The sequence below is a fragment of the Schistocerca gregaria genome, chromosome 9, assembly GCF_023897955.1.
Source record: "Schistocerca gregaria isolate iqSchGreg1 chromosome 9, iqSchGreg1.2, whole genome shotgun sequence".
Taxonomy (NCBI): Eukaryota; Metazoa; Arthropoda; class Insecta; order Orthoptera; family Acrididae; genus Schistocerca; species Schistocerca gregaria.
This window is the reverse complement of record NC_064928.1, coordinates 185,178,752-185,196,920: the sequence shown is the minus strand read 5'-3', so window position 1 is coordinate 185,196,920 and position 18,169 is coordinate 185,178,752. Positions and strand designations below refer to the sequence as shown.

The 18,169-nt window shown below is 39.9% G+C and overlaps 1 protein-coding gene across 2 annotated transcripts in view; it reads left to right on the top strand.

The window, feature by feature from the left end:
* LOC126291775 (uncharacterized) overlaps positions 1–18,169 on the top strand; it is a 133,398-nt gene that overhangs the window by 92,470 nt on the left and 22,759 nt on the right. For both annotated transcript variants that reach the window (XM_049985464.1, XM_049985463.1), the window contains exon 15: positions 9,507–9,693. In XM_049985464.1, coding sequence (XP_049841421.1) covers positions 9,507–9,693 — 187 coding nt within the window. The remainder of the gene's footprint in view (positions 1–9,506; positions 9,694–18,169) is intronic.

Below are 18,169 nucleotides of genomic sequence, written 5' to 3'. Positions count from 1 at the left end.
CTCCTTCCCTCTTTCCTGACGAAGCAACCGCCGGTCGCGAAAGCTCATAATTTTGTATGTGTGTTTGTGTGTTATTTTATTGTGCCTGTCTACCGGCGCTTTCCCGCTTGGTAGGGTACCTGCTCGTTTTGCAGAAGACACCAAATATTCATTTCTCTATTGTGACACTTATTTATAAAATATCAGTGAAGGAAAAAAATAACAGCCACTTTTTTGAATGAACAATAAGTACTTTTGTGCCTAAGCTGATCATCAGATGTCACAGAGACTTCTTTACAAATTTCGCATACTTTGTCTTTAAGTTTTGGCCATACTGCTGCAGTAATTTCTTCTCTATTAGCTGGAAGTTTCCCTTACATGATTTATCAATTCTAAGATATTCAGTTGCCATCCCCACCCTCCCCTCCAAATAATTGTTAACTGGAATACTCTTGCAGTTCCCTGTGATTGCACTTTACATAGAATATGCTGTTCAGGCTGTTACAGATAAAATAACTTACTTAGCCCTTATCCAAGTCCTAAAGTGACCACACTGTTGTATTGTCTCTTTGTAGGGGAGCTACTGTCAGTGATAGATTTACTTTGGTCTACCAGATCATCAAATACTGTACACCTTATTTTCATCGGTTCTCATTGCACGAAGAAGAATCTCTTACATTTGAAGCTGCAGTATAGTACTTTGCTGAAATGTTGCACAGAATTTTGGGACATTCTAGGTTTGTTATCAATGTCTGGGATATCAAACAATGGAAAATCCAGGATGGAAAGTAAAAAAATTGTGAAAAGAGTAGTGGCTACTCACTATGTAGTGGAGATGCTGAGTCACAGACAGGGACAGCAAAAGGACTGTCAGAAAGTGAGCTTTTGGCCAACAAGACCTTCGTGTCAAATAGACAACAAGCACGCACACCCGTGCCCCCTCATCACCCTCCCCCTCACACACACACACACACACACACACACACACACACACATACACGTGCGCGTGTACGCACGCACGAGCGCATACGCGTGGGTGCGACCACACTCTGGATGCTGAAGTTGCTGCACGTCCTCAGCAGCCAGCGGATGTGACCTTGTGTCCGTGCGCAATTTTGTGTGCGTACAAGTGTGCGTGAGTGTGAGTGTGTGCTTTTCAACAAAGACCTTGTTGCCAAAATCTGGTCCCACACTCATTCTGTCGGGTAGAATTGAGTAAATCTTACTTACCACAGGAGCTCTTCTACCTCACTCAGGCAGTTCGGAGTGACACTCCTACACCTTTTTGGTTGTTGTTATATGGTACTTATTAGAAATCTTCATAATTTTTCTCAAGCAAGGTATCAGCTGCAGAGATTGCAGTTCTTCGTGTGAGTGAATTAATGTCACTACACTTAACGCTACGTGTATGTATGTAGCCAGCCGGTGAACTACTAGGCGTTTCTTAATATGGTATAAATGCTTTGTTTACAATAGTTTGGAATATTTTAAAACATATGGAAATATTGTCTTTTACATGAGAGACTTGTACGGTTAAATTGTTTTCAAAATGTCGGCTGATTACAGGGTACAGGTAGAGAATGAGCTTGTGACCAGTTCTAGCTGACTAGAATGAAGTGGAAATGGCAGTGGGTGCAGGAGTTGAGGCAATTCCTGTGCCTGTGATGCTTTTCCTACATTATGTTTTCATAGTATCTTCAGTGTATATGCGAGTTTGAAGAGAGAATGTCTGTTGTGATTGCAAAATTTTAAGTGTCAGAGTGTGAATCTGACCATGTATATTCTGTTCTCTCTTGGTGGTCAAGCCTTCTCTTTTCGCTTTAGAGGCCTAAGGTTGAAGTTGACTGTAAAAAATAAATTTTGAAACTGGAACTGATATTTTTTCTTCTGGATTTTGTTGTTTTTTATACCCTAAAGTTGATTGAAATCTGTGAGGTGCAGCAAGTAACTAATGTTTAAACACACACACACACACACACACACACACACACACACACACGATAACTCCTGTGCGATATGCTTGAGGATTTTGTGGGAAAAATAAATTATCCTTTAGATGACCATACACTGGCTAACTGCTGAGTTCCTCGTACAATAAGTTGTGTTTGGGGAGAAGCTAAGGTATGGAGTAGATTCCTGATGTGCCACAGAGTTTTCTTTAGTAGGAAGTGGGACTTGTACTAATCATTTGGTTATTGTGAGAGAGAATTTGCATTCGAGCGATTGATACTATTACCATCTCATTGTCAATCCGTATTGAGTGCAGTCGCCTGAGTGCATCTGTGAACACCACAGGAGTACAGAGCTTCTTCGTATCTTCTTTTTGTCCTCTCTTTGGCTTTCCCTCATACAGAAAATATTATGTTACCTTTTTTCTTCTCTAACATAATTTTTTGCTGCTGTAGTTAGTCTGTGTCTAGGCATTCATCCTTGTGTCAGTTACAAGCTGTGTGTTCCTCTACCGAGCAATTAGGAAGAGGGAGAAAGAACATATTAACACCCAGTCTGTCTCCCGACTCCCTGCTCCCATCCCTCGGAAATGGGGAGACAACACGAGTGTCGCACAGATAAGTGTCGTGTCACACAACCTTTATGGCAACATGTTGTATTTCATATCGCATTGACTCAATGGGAACTGTGCCTAAAAGTCAGTGTTTTATGTACACTGCCGATAACACCACATGGTGGCCCTTGTGGTAACTAGTAGACAGCTTCAGGGAGGGTTAAGGAGTACCTTCTTTCGCTTCTGGTTACAGAAGTATGGCTGGGCGCCACTACTTAATATTGCCACAGTTCGACATATAGTAAATCTTGCGCTGATGCCCAGACCAGTCTGAGTTGTGGTAGGGAGATGGATTGTCTCCACGTGACCTGTGTTTATGTTCAGTGATTTTATTGTTTCCTCTTAGTTTATTGCTCTCACGTTAAATGATAACAAACGGATTTTTGCAGCCGGGAGCTATCAAATGAATTAAAATACTTTCGCATAATTACAGAAGGCTAAAATATGTTATTAGTTTTAGATATTATTTCCATCTTCCTGACAGTCAAGCATGAATCGCCTTGTCGGTTTGCTAAAGAGATTTGGCTTTCATTAATCTTTCCTGTTTTATTTGAAACGAAGTGTTTAATTTCGCACTATTGGCTACTTTCAACTGTTTGCTGCATTTCAAGTGCACATATGGCATTATGCCAGAATAAAGAACCAAACATGAGGTAATACAGTACTGGTACTCCAAGAAAATAGAAAATTTACATGCGAATCCGGACATATGAATGTGCATTTTAAGCCGAATTATGCATTTTCGCATGGTTCGCGAAATTCTGATGCTCTTGAAGTATCCTCTGATGTCTTGTTTCTTGTATGACATAATTTAAGATCTTTTAATGTTTCACACATACGAACATATGGGCTTCCTGCGTCATCATAGCTGCGTATGCTACTTAAGAGTGATCTTGCACTATTATCTGGCACTCTCTTCCAACTGGAAACGAACCTATTTCTAACAGGTCGCAGGAAAATATTGCGAATGGTTGTTGGAAAAACGTTACATTCAAAGCAGATTTCCTTTAACACAAGATGAACTATGTGCGAGAATGTACAATGATTTTCTTAAATCACTAAGCGTTTGACTCTCATTTAAAAATCAGCTCTTTTAGGATGACCATTTAGAAGAATTTTGAGCCCACAATATAAAACATTTACGTCGCTATTAAAAATTTTACTGGCACATTTATATGATTTATCTTAAATTGTAATGCGCGCAAAAAGATCAACATTATATGTGGACGCTTAGCTTCTCTTCCAGCTTATTAATATTAGAGACCAATATTATATGTGAATGCTATGTATATTAATTTAAACCATTAGCTTTTCTTATTTGTGTGTTGGCGCTACTTAAGAGTGATCTTGCTATCGGCCCACTACATCATGTGTCCGTGCTGTCATCAGCTGGCGAGATCACGTGACAATGAGCTATGACTGGCTTACAAAAGCCCCTCGCAATCTCAAGTTCAATGCTTCGGAAAGTGACATGTGGTGTTTGGTGGAATTCAACTTTATACCGTTGCAATACGGAAATATGCAGCGTACATGTTGCTGCACATCAAAGGTCTTTCAAAATGTCGGTATATATAAATATAAACATTCAAAGAATTGATGAGTTTTACAGTACCGAGAAGAGTATACTGTCACTTAACATGGAAAAAATGTATTTTCACCCGGGAGAAAGCTTATTTTTAACTGGGAATTCGATAAAAATCCGGGAATTTTTTTTCTTTGTCCATGTATGCACCCTGTGTGCCTATCTCTGACTCAGTAGCTCCACTGTGTGGTGAGTAGCAGTTATCCTTTCATAATTTTGTTACATTGTGTGGGATATTTTAAAACTGAACAGAACCTCCCCTTTCAACACAGAGAACATGTAGAATTAAAGTATTTTTCAAATATCACCAGATCCCAGGGTGACAAAGTAGTGCAGTAACTTGTGCATCAGCTGACTCAAGTAAACTGAAAATGTCCAGGGGTTCATGAGTTGGCGGCAATTCCTGCATCTTTGGTATTTGTTTTATTATCATCATTGTATGTGAGAACCATATAAGTGTGAAACGAGAATGTCTGTTCTAATTGTAGTGACAGGAACACAAAACTACAAATTTGGTTTACATCTCTACTGCAGCTGTTATTCGCCAAAACGTGCGAAAATGGGTCTTACAGTGACTACAGTATCAGTAACATTGTATTGTGAGAGTCTGTGAGTGACTGGCTATCGTATCAAATATTGTAAACTTACCACTGGTCCTCTATATACTGGCACTGTGATGGAGTCTTATGTTCTAGCTGGTCTCTCATATATTTGGTTGGGTAGAATTCTGGAAATTTTACTGGCCACAGGAGTTCTTCGACCTCACGCAGATGGTTCGTAGTGACACTCGCCATGTGCTGATGCGTGTTGTCCTGTTGAAAAATGGCACACACTGTTGTCTGACAGATAGCATGTGAGGATAGAGGATGTTTGTGACCAGTACGTCACTCTGTGCCATCCGAAAGTGAAGTCGTACCTGATATCCCTCCACACTGTGATGCCGGAATAACACAGCTGTGCCTCTCTTTCCAAAATATAGAAGGAATGGGAACTACCTTACGGTCACTGCCACTCTCGCTGACGATGGCCGTCTGGGTTAGTGCAGATCTGCGATCAGTCACTGGATACTGAGCGACACCATCGCTCGGCACTCCACACTTCCGGTGACGGCACCAGTCCAAATGCAGCCGTGCATGTTGCAGTATTAACTGCAGCCTCTGCACCAGATAATATTATTGGTCCGTCTGCTGGAAGTCTGTGACCAGCGCTGTTGGATGACACGAGAGTGTTGCAGTAAGATGATTACTTGTTGTTGGCTGGAAGGTGCAGATGTGAAGACTTTACTATCTTTGACACGAAATTACATGCAATCTTGTGGGCATTGGAGCAAATGAGGCGTGATTCGTGAACTAAATTCCTTGTCTGTTCAGATTCTCTGAGTGCCCTTTATCCTCTACAGTGCTTGTACCTAGCAGATAATGTAGTCTAGAACATCCAGGACACCATCTTCTAACCAAAACAGTCTGGGAAGAAGATGCCTTTCTGCTGGGTGGCAGGACAAATGGATATTATGGAGAATGAAAGGGAGAATGTTGCAGCCAAGGAGGCATGTCACCATCCTCAGTTCATTCAGTGTGCCATCCCCCTGCATGCTATCATCTCGCTGTTGAGATACAGTCTTGTGTCAATGGAAGGATAAATGGTTGGAAGTGACAGACAGTTAGCTTCATCTAGTGAAGCCCTCAACACGGCTGTAGCATACCTACTTGCTGCCACGTCGACAGCATGAGGTCCTTCTTACTCGTCTTCACATAGGTCACAGCCCTACGACACGGGCTTTTTCTCCTGCGCGAGGACCCTCCGATGCGTGGTGCGTGTGGCATAAGGATCCCTGTACACTACATTTAATTATACTGTGTTTCATTTTCAGACAAGAGATTTACCAAGAGATCTGTCCACTATTTTAAATGACTTTCTAACAAATGTGGTTAGAATTTTACAGTTTTGGGAGTCATCCAACATTTTTCTCAAGATTTTAGGGAGATAGTCTTAATGTGTTGCCAATGTGACTGGCTCACCCAGTTCTTTTGTAAGTGGCCAGCTGGTCAGATTTGCCTGTGCTGTTGTTTTAGCTGCTCTATCGCTTTAGTTGCATTTTGATCGTTGGTATTCCACAGTCGTATCGCGTGTGGAATAGTGATTGAGTGAGTGAATGCAAGTGAGGTGGGAGTGAGCGCATGAGTGTTGTTTTGTGGGTTTCATCCTCACTGTGTGCAACAGTTTTAGTGAGTTCATCCACATTGTTTCCTTTTAAAATATGACAGGACACAGATAACTCCATCATAGAGTGCCGATTACACACACACACACACACACACACACACACACACACACACACACACACACACACACTGTATTTTCTCTGTTAATCTTCGAACAGCAGACTATACGTACACCATTCTGGGGGAATTTCTTCCCAGTTTGGAACTGCAGATACTTGTACGGTTAAATTGTTTTCAAAATGTCGGCTGATTACAGGGTCACAGGTAGAGAATGAGCTTGTGACCAGTTCTAGCTGACTAGAGTAAAGTGGAAATGCCGAGGGGTGCAGGAGTCTAAGGCAATTCCTGTGCCTGTGATGCTTTTCCTACACTATGTTGTCACAGTATCTTCAGTGTATATGCGAGTTTGAAGCAAGAATGTCTGTTCTGGTTGCAAAATTTTAAGTGTGTCACTCTCATCTTGTTGGAGTGATAATCTGACCATGTATATTCTGTTCTCTGTTGGTGTCAGGTCTTCTATTTTCGCTTTATAAGCCAAAGGTTGAAGCAAATTGTAAACAATAAATTTTATAACTGGAACTGACATTTTTTTCTTCTGGATTTTGTTGTTTTAAATATCCTGAAAGTTGATTGAAATTTGTGCTTCTTAATTTTTTTGTCCTTACAGGTTTGTGAGCTACAGCAAGTGCAGACAGCACAAGATTATAGACCTGTGTTTAAAACACTGATACTATTTCTGTCTCACTGTCAATCCATATTGAATGCAATCACCTGAGTGCAGCTGTGAACACCACAGGAATACAGAGTTCCTTCGTATCTTCTTTTTGTCCTTTCTGAGGCTTTCTCTCGTACAGAAAATATTATGTTACCTTTTTTCCTCATGAACATAATTTTTTGCTGGTGTCGCATCTCTGCGTCAAGGCATCTTTTGCAAATGTTCACATCAACTTTTCTTCATCCTTGGGTCAGTTGTAAGCTGCATGTTCACTTATCAAGCAATTAGGAAGGGGAGAAAGAACATATTAACACCCAGTCTGTCTCTCGACTCCCTGCTCCCATCCCTCGGAAATGGGGAGACAACACGAATGTTGCACAGATAAGTGTCTTGTCACACAACCTTTATGGCAACATGTTGTATCGCATATCACATTGAATTGGGAACTGTGCCTAAAAGTCAATGTTTGATATACACTGCCGGTAACACCACATGGTGGCCCTTGTGGTAACTAGTCGACAGCTTCAGGGAGGGTTAAGGAGGTAAAACTCTGTGCCTATGGCAGTGGAAGTGGAAAGCCACTTTGGGAAGTCTCTTGAGGTTAGCACTGAAGAACAATTAATTTCTGGAACAAATATTGATAGGAATAAAAGCATCCACGTGAGTGTTGTGTGGAAAGGGCAAGTAAAATTGTGTTTATGTTAGTGCTAAAAATAATTTCAAAATCAAGTAGTTGCATTAAGACAACTGTAGCAAAGAAAGGGAAGGTAAAAACTAGTCAGATATGAACTGATGAAAAGCAGTTTGTGAAATATAAGAACAATTATAAATGTAGTGGAATGATGGATTTCTCTACATATATAAAAATAAGGGTAGCTGCTCGTTTTGCAGAGGACATCTAGTATTCATTTTTCATTTCTCTATTATGGCAGTTATTTATAAAATATCTGTGAAGGAAAAAAATGCAAACAGCCACTTTTTTTGAATGAACATTAATTGCTTTTGTGCCTAAGCTGATCATCAGACGGCACAGAGAACTTCTTTACAAATTTCGTATTTTTTGTGTTTGTTTTGGTCACACGGTTCCAGTAATTTCTTCTCTGTTAACTGGAGGTTTCCTTTACATGATTTATCAATTCTAAGATATACAGTTGCCCCCTCCCCCCTCCAAATAATTGTTAACTGGAATACTCTTGCAGTTCCTTGTGGTTGCTCTTTTATGCTGTTCAGACTATTAGAGATAAAATAACTTACTTAGCCTTTATCCAAGTCCTAAAGTGACCACACTGTTGTATTATCTCTTTGTAGGTGACCTGCTGTCAGTGATAGATTTTCTTTGGTCTACCAGATCATTAAATACTGTAAACATTCTTTTCATCGGTTCTCATTGCACGAAGAAGAATCTCTTACATTTGAAGCTTCTGTATACTACTTTGCTGAAATGTTGTACAGAATTTCGGGACATTCTAGGTTTGATATCAATGTCTGGGATATCAAACAATGGAAAATCCAGGATGGAAAGTAAAAAAAAAAAAAAAATTGTGAAAAGGGTAGTGGCTACTCACTATGTAGTGGAGATGCTGAGTCACGGATAGGCACAATAAAGGGACTGTCAGAAAGTGAGCTTTTGGCCGACAAGGCCTTCATGGAAAATAGACAACACGCACGCACACGTGTGTGTGCCCCCACCCTACACACACGGCCACAGTCTGTGGCTGCTAAAGCTACTGCCTGGCTTCAGGAGCCAGTAACTGTGGCCCTGTGTGTGTGTGTGTGTGTGTGTGTGTGTGTGTGTGTGTGTGTGTGTGTGTTTTTCAACAAAGGCCTCGTTGGCCAAAAGCTCACTTTCTGACAGTCTTTTTCATGTGCCTATTTCTGATTCAGTAGCTCCACTGCATAGTGATTAGCAGTTATCCTTTCATAATATTGTTACATTGTGTGGGATATTTTAAAACTGAACAGAACCTCCCCTTTCAACAGAGAGAACATATAGAATTAAAGTATTTTTCAAATATCACCAGATCCCAGGGTGACGAAGTAGTGCAGTAACTTGTGGATCAACTGACTCGAGTAACCTGAAAATGTCCAGGGGTTCACGAGTTAGAGGCAATTCCTGCATCTTTGGTATTTGTTGTATTATCCTCATTGTATGTGAGAACCGTATAAGCATGAAGTGAGAATGACTGTTATAATTGTCGAGACGGGAACACAAAACTACAAATTTAGTTTACATCTCTGCTACAGCAGTTATTCGCCAAAATGTGGGAACGTGCGTCTTAAAGTGACTACAGTATCCGTCACATTGTATTGTGAGAGTCTGTGAGTGACTGGCTATCATATCAAATATTGTAAACTTACCACTGCCCCATGTAAGTTCTCACCACTCAAAGGAAATTCTCATGTTTCAATGTGCTAGACCTTTACCGAAATGTGACGATGTTGCAGCCTGGCGGGGTGTCCGGAGGCAGCAGTGTGCAACACGTATCGGGCAGCACGCGCTGCCGTGTCGACTGGCTCCCTGGGCGTCGTGGTGGCACACTGGTCCGGTTCGCATCACCTGACACCCCACACCTTCGGCTGGCCCGGCTTCCTCGCCGGCTGCGGACTCGCCTGGAATCCAGATACGCATTGGGTAACATTTCTTGTGAAACTTGGTATACCACTATTTTTCTCTTTCCGGGAGCTGCCCAATGCTGTTATTAAAGTACGCCGCAAACTGCCGATTATGTGAGTGCAGATTATCTGGCTTACAGAATATGCGTGCATGGTTTAGTATTTAAAAAAAAAAAGTGAAATCTGTAATATTCTGTCATAATTAGAAAGAATTTTAGTTTAGAATACAAATTAGTAATTTTGATAACCCATATGTTGAAAGCATCTGCCAGTGAGAAGTATTAGATACCGTTTAGACGAATAACATTTCACACTCTTTGTGTAGTACAAGGAAAGACGCGAGCGAGTAGGAAGTAAGTTGTGTAACATGTACTTTGCGCTGGTGTTTGTTTTCATAAGTGCGATATTATACGGGAGGCATGGAATAGGAGAAAATGACAGCATGTGGCGAGAAGGAAATGGCTTCACCAGCTGTGGGCAGGCCGTTTTACATTTTGGCATCGTGGTTTGGTAATAAATGGCTTCACCAGCTGTGGGCAGGCCGTTTTACATTTTGGCATCGTGGTTTGGCAATGGCTTGACCTTCAAAGAGCAACAACACTTTCCAAGAATGAAACAAATAGAAGATGGTTTTGTGACAAATGAAATATATTGGAATCTTAAAAAATGTTGAGCCTTTGAGGCATATCTCGTATGTAAAGTTGTGTACTACTCATATTCACGAAAAACACTAATGATCTCTATAGCAATTCAAGGAACTGTATGTTTATAAAAGGAAAGTACTGTAGAGTCTCGATTATCCGACCTAAACCGGCCATGGCAAGGTCGGATTCGCGAGAAGGTCGGATAACACGGAAAAAAATACAAAAAAAGCACAAAAATTAAACTAAAGTAGGCCAAATGAGTTAAACATTTAACACAGTACAAATCAAATTAGACTGAATAGATATTTACTGTGTGAAGAAGTTAGTAATTGTCTTTTGTTTGCCTGCTTTTTGCCGTTTCTTTGCTGCTAAATCACTAGTCTCTAAAAGTAAAATCTCGGTAGACAGGGTTTCCTGCAGTTGCTCAACATATTTTAAAGCAGTTTCTACGGCCTTGTGTCCTTTGTAGTTTCGTAGTTAGAAATCTTAGGCGCGCTTTCCTCCACTACATCCAGTTCTTCGTCTTCTTCTTTTTCGTGTACCATGTTGACTATTTCTTAATCTGTCACTTCAAATTCTTCATCTTGGACAATCCATTCATTTATGTCATCTAGTGTGTCGTCAGCACATCCCGGAACTTTACATAAAAAGGTTTGAGCATTCAGATGACAGTTTCTGCCAAGAGAGAGAGAGGAGACAGCAACGATAGTCAGTTCGGTCTGTTGGCACCCACTGTTCGTTACTTGGGTGTTAATTGCATACAGTATGTTCCCATACTGCTAGACTCTGAAATCTACTAATGGGAAAAGCAACATATTGCCTAAAAATTCTAATATCAGTTCAAATAAAAGAATCGGAGGAGTATTTCGCAATGCAGTGACCAGTCTCGAGCAACCGGCAGTGGTCACCTTTGGACTAAATGCACATGTTGCAAGCATTTCGTGTTGTGTTGTGTTGTCAACAGTGCTGCAAGGAACAGTGGGTAGAGGTCGAGATAATGTATGTGAGGGGAAAGTCGGTCTCAGCATTGTGAAATACTGATATGGTGTTCAGTGAGGAAAAAAAAATCACTAATTGACCAGTATCACCTTCTAACATTATTGACATAACACAGCAACTGGCCTACCTCATTCATAATGTCTGTCCCAAGGATTTTTACCCTTACAAGCTGCAGGAGATGAAAGCCTGGGAAGTGATAAGTACAGATTTAGATGTATGTTGAGAACACCATCTGTGTGGAACTGTACAGGTCTCTTACAAGGATACGTGGGCCAGTCCAGTAGCCAATAATATCATTCCACCAAATGGCATTCGACCTCATGGGGGGGGGGGGGGGGGGTCTTCCTGTGGGAGAATACCTCAACGGTCAGTAATTCAGCTCGCATAATGGTGAATTCTTCTGACAGGAAACACCTTTGGTAGCAAACAGTTCAGCACTTGTAGTGACAGACTGTAATCGTAGCAGACACACTCAGATAGTAAAGAACTCGGTGCGTGCAGTGGTCAGCTCGATGTCTTGATGTGCTCGTGTTTCTGCTAGGAGCCCTTCTCACCACAAGATTGTACCACTGAAAGTGCCATTCTGACGACAAACCCTTGCTACGATGCTGGGAGTCAACACGACATTTTTATCTTCACCAATTTTGGCTTTCTATTTTTAGGTTTATGGAGAACAGTCCTTTCCTTGAATAGTAAAACACTACTGATGATTAAACTTTATGAAACATTGGGAATTTTACAAATCCTCTCTATTCCTTATTTATAAGCATTATTTAAACACTTTTATTGCTGTTCTATTCGCACTGTGAGGTGTTAAATGAATTCTGAAGCTCTTCAACAGAATAATTCTGTATGTTTCTCCTTCCCTAAATGTGTGCTATGCGGGAACCATTGCATTAACTACGAGTCCAAATAAATAATAGATTTTATAATTCGGTTGTATACACAGTATCCTAGATGTTCTTTGGAAATGAATAAGAATTGACAATAGTTTTAGCTTACAGTGGTTGTTTTTTCTGTGTAATTGTCTTCTCTAATACTTCAATTTATTGTTTATACAATGGTCATTGCAAAAGTGATGGCAAATGTTATTTGTCTCAGAAATGGTAACGAATTTAAAAAAAATTGAAATTTGCAAATGGAAGGTTAGTTCATATGTAAATGTTGCTTGTAGGGAGATGGATACACACACACACCACCATAAAGATATAGCACGAGAACAAAGATGAAACTTCTTTTTATTTCAAACACGTTATAGTGTCAGTTGCAACAGTACACATTAGTACAGAGGAGGAACACGAGTCTGTGACATCTTAGAGTCTCTTGAAATACTCTCCTAATGAATCCATCACACATTGCCGCCACTGTATAAGGTACCGAATAGCCATGATCTCACGATGAGCGTACTGTCAGGTCTCACGTGTCGCTGTTGTGGCAACAGAGGGTATATGCTCTGGGAAACGCTGCACACAAGTGTCTACCGACTTCAAAATGTGTCAAAGGCTTTAGGATGAAGTCTACACAACACTTTGTAACAACAAAATGTGGCGTCAAAACTGTTACAGTTACATTTGTTCGTTGCGTTGCTAGCAGTCTCATGTGCATGCACAGAGCTGAAGTTGTGTGTGAGCAGCACCTTCTCCTCCTCCTAGACCTTCAAGTGTGGCTGTTAAATGTATAAGCAGTAGCTGCAAGCAACCAGATGCTACCTGGAAAATTGTTTCTGGCGCACCCAAGCTACCAGTTACCTGAATGCACAGACCGATCAAGATTTGTACAGCGAGTAGTCTCCACGTGTCCCGTGTTTACATTTTGTGATATTGCTTTTCTCTCTTTGTTTACAGCTCTCACATCGAATGGAAACAAAACTAATTTCTGTGGCTGGAAATTATCAAATGAATTAAAATAAATTAATATAATTATGGGAAACTAGTTTCAATTTTGTGATTTCACTTTATTTCCACGTTATTGGCAATCAAGCATAAATCGCCTGGAAGAACAATGAAGTTATTTTTGTCAGTTTGCTAAGTAAATTTTGTTTTTATTAATCTTTTCTGCTGAGGCAGTGAATTTATTTGGAATGAAGTGTTACACTCCAAACTATTAGCTAGTCCAACCGTTCGCTGAATTTCAAGTGCACATTTTCATCTTCTGGTATGTTTGGGCATGAAAAAAGGTTTCCCAAAAACTACACTGAAAAGCTTTAGCAGAATTTTACTTATCTGTCATCTGTAAAACACAGTATTTTTCAATCACAAGACATAGTTCAGCACTTGTCTGGCACCTCCTCTAAGCTTGACTTCTTAATTGGTGTTGTTTATGGCATAAGTTCACAGAATGCCATTCTTCAATAAATTATACGCTGGGAGCACACTGTGTTTTATCATTGTTGACTTCCCACAAAGGTTTATAATTACTCCTGGAGTAGAACATAAACTGCCAATTATACAGTTTCTGGGTTTCACAAGTAACCTTGTTAATTTTTATGCGATTGGGAAAAGTCATGACATGCTCACTTTTCTTAGTTCTGATGTATACAAACAACTTTTTTATTTTTGTAAGAGATTTGTATTCCTTATTACTAGCTTTTTGATTTGCTGTAAACTTGATTGGAAATGGTCCTAAACAGTTTTGCAGTGTGCAAATAATAATAATAATGATAAAGTCCATGTTGAAGCCACCACACAGCAAAATATTAAGGTATTTTGAGTTGTAGAATCTAGTTGTAGAAGGAATATTGTGCCAATCATCCTATGTTCTACAATTCTGTATGTCCCTTCCAGACAACATGCCGCACTGCTGCACACGATCACATGACGCCTCACTATATACGAATTTCCAAACAGAAATGTGACGAAAAGTGTATGACCAGACCAAACACCAAGTGCAAGTTTCCTCTGTCGTCATAGTTGCATATGTACAGGAATCCTGTCTTCTAGCAACTGCTCAAATGAAGTAAAAATTTCTAACAGGTTGCAGAAAAATATTGCGAGTGGTGGTTTGAGAAGTGTGACTTTAAAAATAAATTTCTTTTAAACAAGGTGAATTATGTTATGTGTTAGACTCTATGATGAATTTCTCAAATCATTGACTCTCATTCAAATCGTAACACTTCAAGTACCAACCACTTAGAAAAATTTTGGGCCCAGAAGATGCCCTTATTTCAAATTTTACCATTACATTTGCATTTGATATATCGTAAAGGGGCATCACATGGTAAAAAAGACCAGTATTCTATGAGAAAGCTTAGCTTTTCTTGAAGCTATAATACATGTTTGTTAATGTAAATGATGAATTTTCGTGTTGTGTGTTTGCGCTATTTAACAGTGATATCATTATTAGCTTACTACGTCCTCAGACGTACTACATGTCCTATACCTTGAATATCTGCTGTAATTTGCTGTCAAGATAATGTAACGTGAGCTGTGACAGGCCAGAAGTGCATTGCTATCTCGATTTAAGTGCTCTGTTTGATGGAATTCGAATTTTACTTTTGGAATACAAAAATATGCAGCATACACATTGCTGCATATCAAAGATCTTTTCAAGATGCATTTTTTGATGGGTTTCCTTAGCTTTCCTAAAGTGCCAGGAAGTTCCATGCCAATGTATAAATCCTTTAGCATTCAAAGAATTGATAAGTTTTGTAGTTCCGAGTGTAATTATATTGTCAATTACATGGAGAAAGTGTATTTTCAACCAGAAAAATATGTATTTTCACACAGGAAGAAGCACAATTTCATCTGGGGTATGCGAGAAAAGTGCAGGATATTTTTTTATCCATGTATACACCTGAGACAATGTCTTAAAGCTGTACACAATGGATCTTTCAGTTTTGGTATGAGGTTATAAACCCAGGTGATATTGTAAGTCTGGCAAATATGGTGGATGCTCCAGTACTTCCCATCCCCATTGTGCAAGCAGATTCCTCACACACATTGCTGTACGGGTGCTCCCAATGTCCTGGAGAATTAATGCATCGTGTAAACAATCGGGGCATTTCTCCCAAATAGCACGTCATAGGTGTCGTTGCAGGAAAGTGCAATAGTAGTACTGCACATTAAGAGTTCGTCCATGTGGTGGTGCAAAATGGCACAAAATCACTCCTCTAATGTCATAGGCTATGATGACCATTAACTTGACAGGTGAGGGATTGCAAAGAAATTTCTGCCTGTGTGGTCAACTTAGATGATGGCATTCTGCAGATAACGAGCCCTGGCACAAAATTCACCTGTGGCAGTGATTCTCGAAAATATATTGTCTCCCTCCTACCAGTAACATGCTAGATGCACTCGACAAGTCTTATAAGCTGTCTGCTTTTCACCTTCATTTGGTGCATGAGGAACCACTTCACAGCAACTTTACATATGTGTAGTTCATTGTGTAAAATCCTGTAGATTGTTGTCTTCTCAATACCAGTGTGACACTGTAATTTATGTAGCATCCATCTTCTGTCATTCTACAAGCGTTGCAAAATCTGGGTACAAGTGTAGTCCGTATGCATTGTTAGCCATTGCAGCTCTGCCATGCCTGAATGCATTCACCCACCAAGTAACTGTTCAGTATGGCAGAGCAGCTCTCCCTCTGCATCCACGGGCTCCTCGTGGCATTTTCACGCATTCCTTTGACGGTGAAGTATAATCTTTATGTAAGAGCACTGTTCAAGTCAAGTGACACCCCTGTTGAATGGCTGCTCAGGTCACACTGTGGCGTCTGTCCTCACTTCGTTCTCCTGGAAAGGACTGCCATGTAGTGTCACATGATGTTACTGTGGATTCTTGGGGAGACTCCTGATGCCATGGAATGCATGTAGTATTTAATGTACTGTTGTGTACTGTTGCAATTGTCAGTAAAACACATTTGCAACAACAAACTTTTTTTGTCAAACAATGGAAAATCCAGGATTGAATGTAAATTTCTTTGTCTCTTTTTCTCGTGTAATATCTTTATGGTTGTGTGGATGTTCATCCATCTTCCTACATGTAATGTTTACGTATGAACTGACCTTCCATTTGCATATTTCAGAATTTTTAAATTCATTACCATTTTCGAAACACAAAGTATTTCCATGACTTTTCCAATGACCCACTTAGTAATACCCATACCATATGTTGGTTGTAGCTATTAATGGTTATATTCTGTACAAAATATTCGTTCTAATTTCTCTATAAACACACATTTCTTAACTTCCTAATCTGCTGACCACTACTTGAAATTGGCCCCACTGCAGTTGTGCTGTACAGTAGAAAGAACCAGTTGAGAGTTTCAAAGAGTTCCACACTGCCTACTGGCTCGTGGTACCCTCGGAGGGCACATGGCGTAAGGAATTGATATGACAGAACGTTTGCTCTTCCTAGAACGCAACGTTAATAACATACCCTAAAATACTTGCTCACTGTATGTAAGAATGTAAGGGGAACAATACTGCTGCTTGAACTGGAACGAAGACCTAGAAACGTAATAAGAAAATTCTAAAAATCTATAAAGAAATAAACAAAGATAAGTATTACAAGCTTGTTTAGTTTCAAAACTTGTAAAAATCTTAGGGAATAACAGTTTGTGGTGAAGTCTTTATTGTAAATAACCACAGCTCCTGCCTTTTGGACAAACATTAGCTTCAGCTTCAATTTAACTTATAATAATGATGTTGTTGTTGTCCTCAGTCCTGAGACTGGTTTGATGCAGCTCTCCATGCTACTCTATCCTGTGCAAGCTTCTTCATCTCCCAGTACCTACTGCAACCTACATCCTTTTGAATCTGCTTAGTGTACTCATCTCTCGGTCTCCCTCTACGATTTTTACCCTCCACACTGCCCTCCAATGCTAAATTTGTGATTCCTTGATGCCTCAAAACATGTCCTACCAACCGATCCCTTCTTCTAATCAAGTTGTGCCACAAACTTCTCTTCTCCCCAATCCTATTCAATACTTCCTCATTAGTTATGTGATCTATCCACCTTATCTTCAGTATTCTTCTGTAGCACCACATTTCGAAAGCTTCTATTCTCTTCTTGTCCAAACTAGTTATCGTCCATGTTTCACTTCCATACATGGCTACACTCCAAACAAATACTTTCAGAAACGACTTCCTGATACATAAATCTATATTCGATGTTAACAAATTTCTCTTCTTCAGAAACACTTTCCTTGCCATTGCCAGTCTACATTTTATATCCTCTCTACTTTGACCATCATCAGTTATGTTACTTCCTAAATAGCAAAATTCCTTTACTACTTTAAGTGTCTCATTTCCTAATCTAATTCCCTCAGCATCACCCGATTTAATTTGACTACATTCCATTATCCTCGTTTTGCTTTTGTTGATGTTCATCTTATATCCTCCTTTCAAGACACTGTCCATTCCGTTCAACTGCTCTTCCAAGTCCTTTGCTGTCTCTGACAGAATTACAATGTCATCGGCGAACTTCAACATTTTTATTTCTTCTCCATGAATTTTAATACCTACTCCAAATTTTTCTTTTGTTTCCTTTACTGCTTGCTCAATATACAGATTGAATAACATCGGGGAGAGGCAACAACCCTGTCTCACTCCTTTCCCAACCACTGCTTCCCTTTCATGCCCCTCGACTCTTATGACTGCGATCTGGTTTCTGTACAAATTGTAAATAGCCTTTCGCTTCCTGTATTTTACCACTGCCACCTTTAGAATTTGAAAAAGAGTATTCCAGTCAACATTGTCAAAAGCTTTCTCTAAGTCTACAAATGCTAGAAACGTAGGTTTGCCTTTTCTTAATCTTTCTTCTAAGATAAGTCGTAAGGTCAGTATTGTCTCACGTGTTCCAACATTTCTACGGAATCCAAACTGATCCTCCCCGAGGTCCGCATCTACCA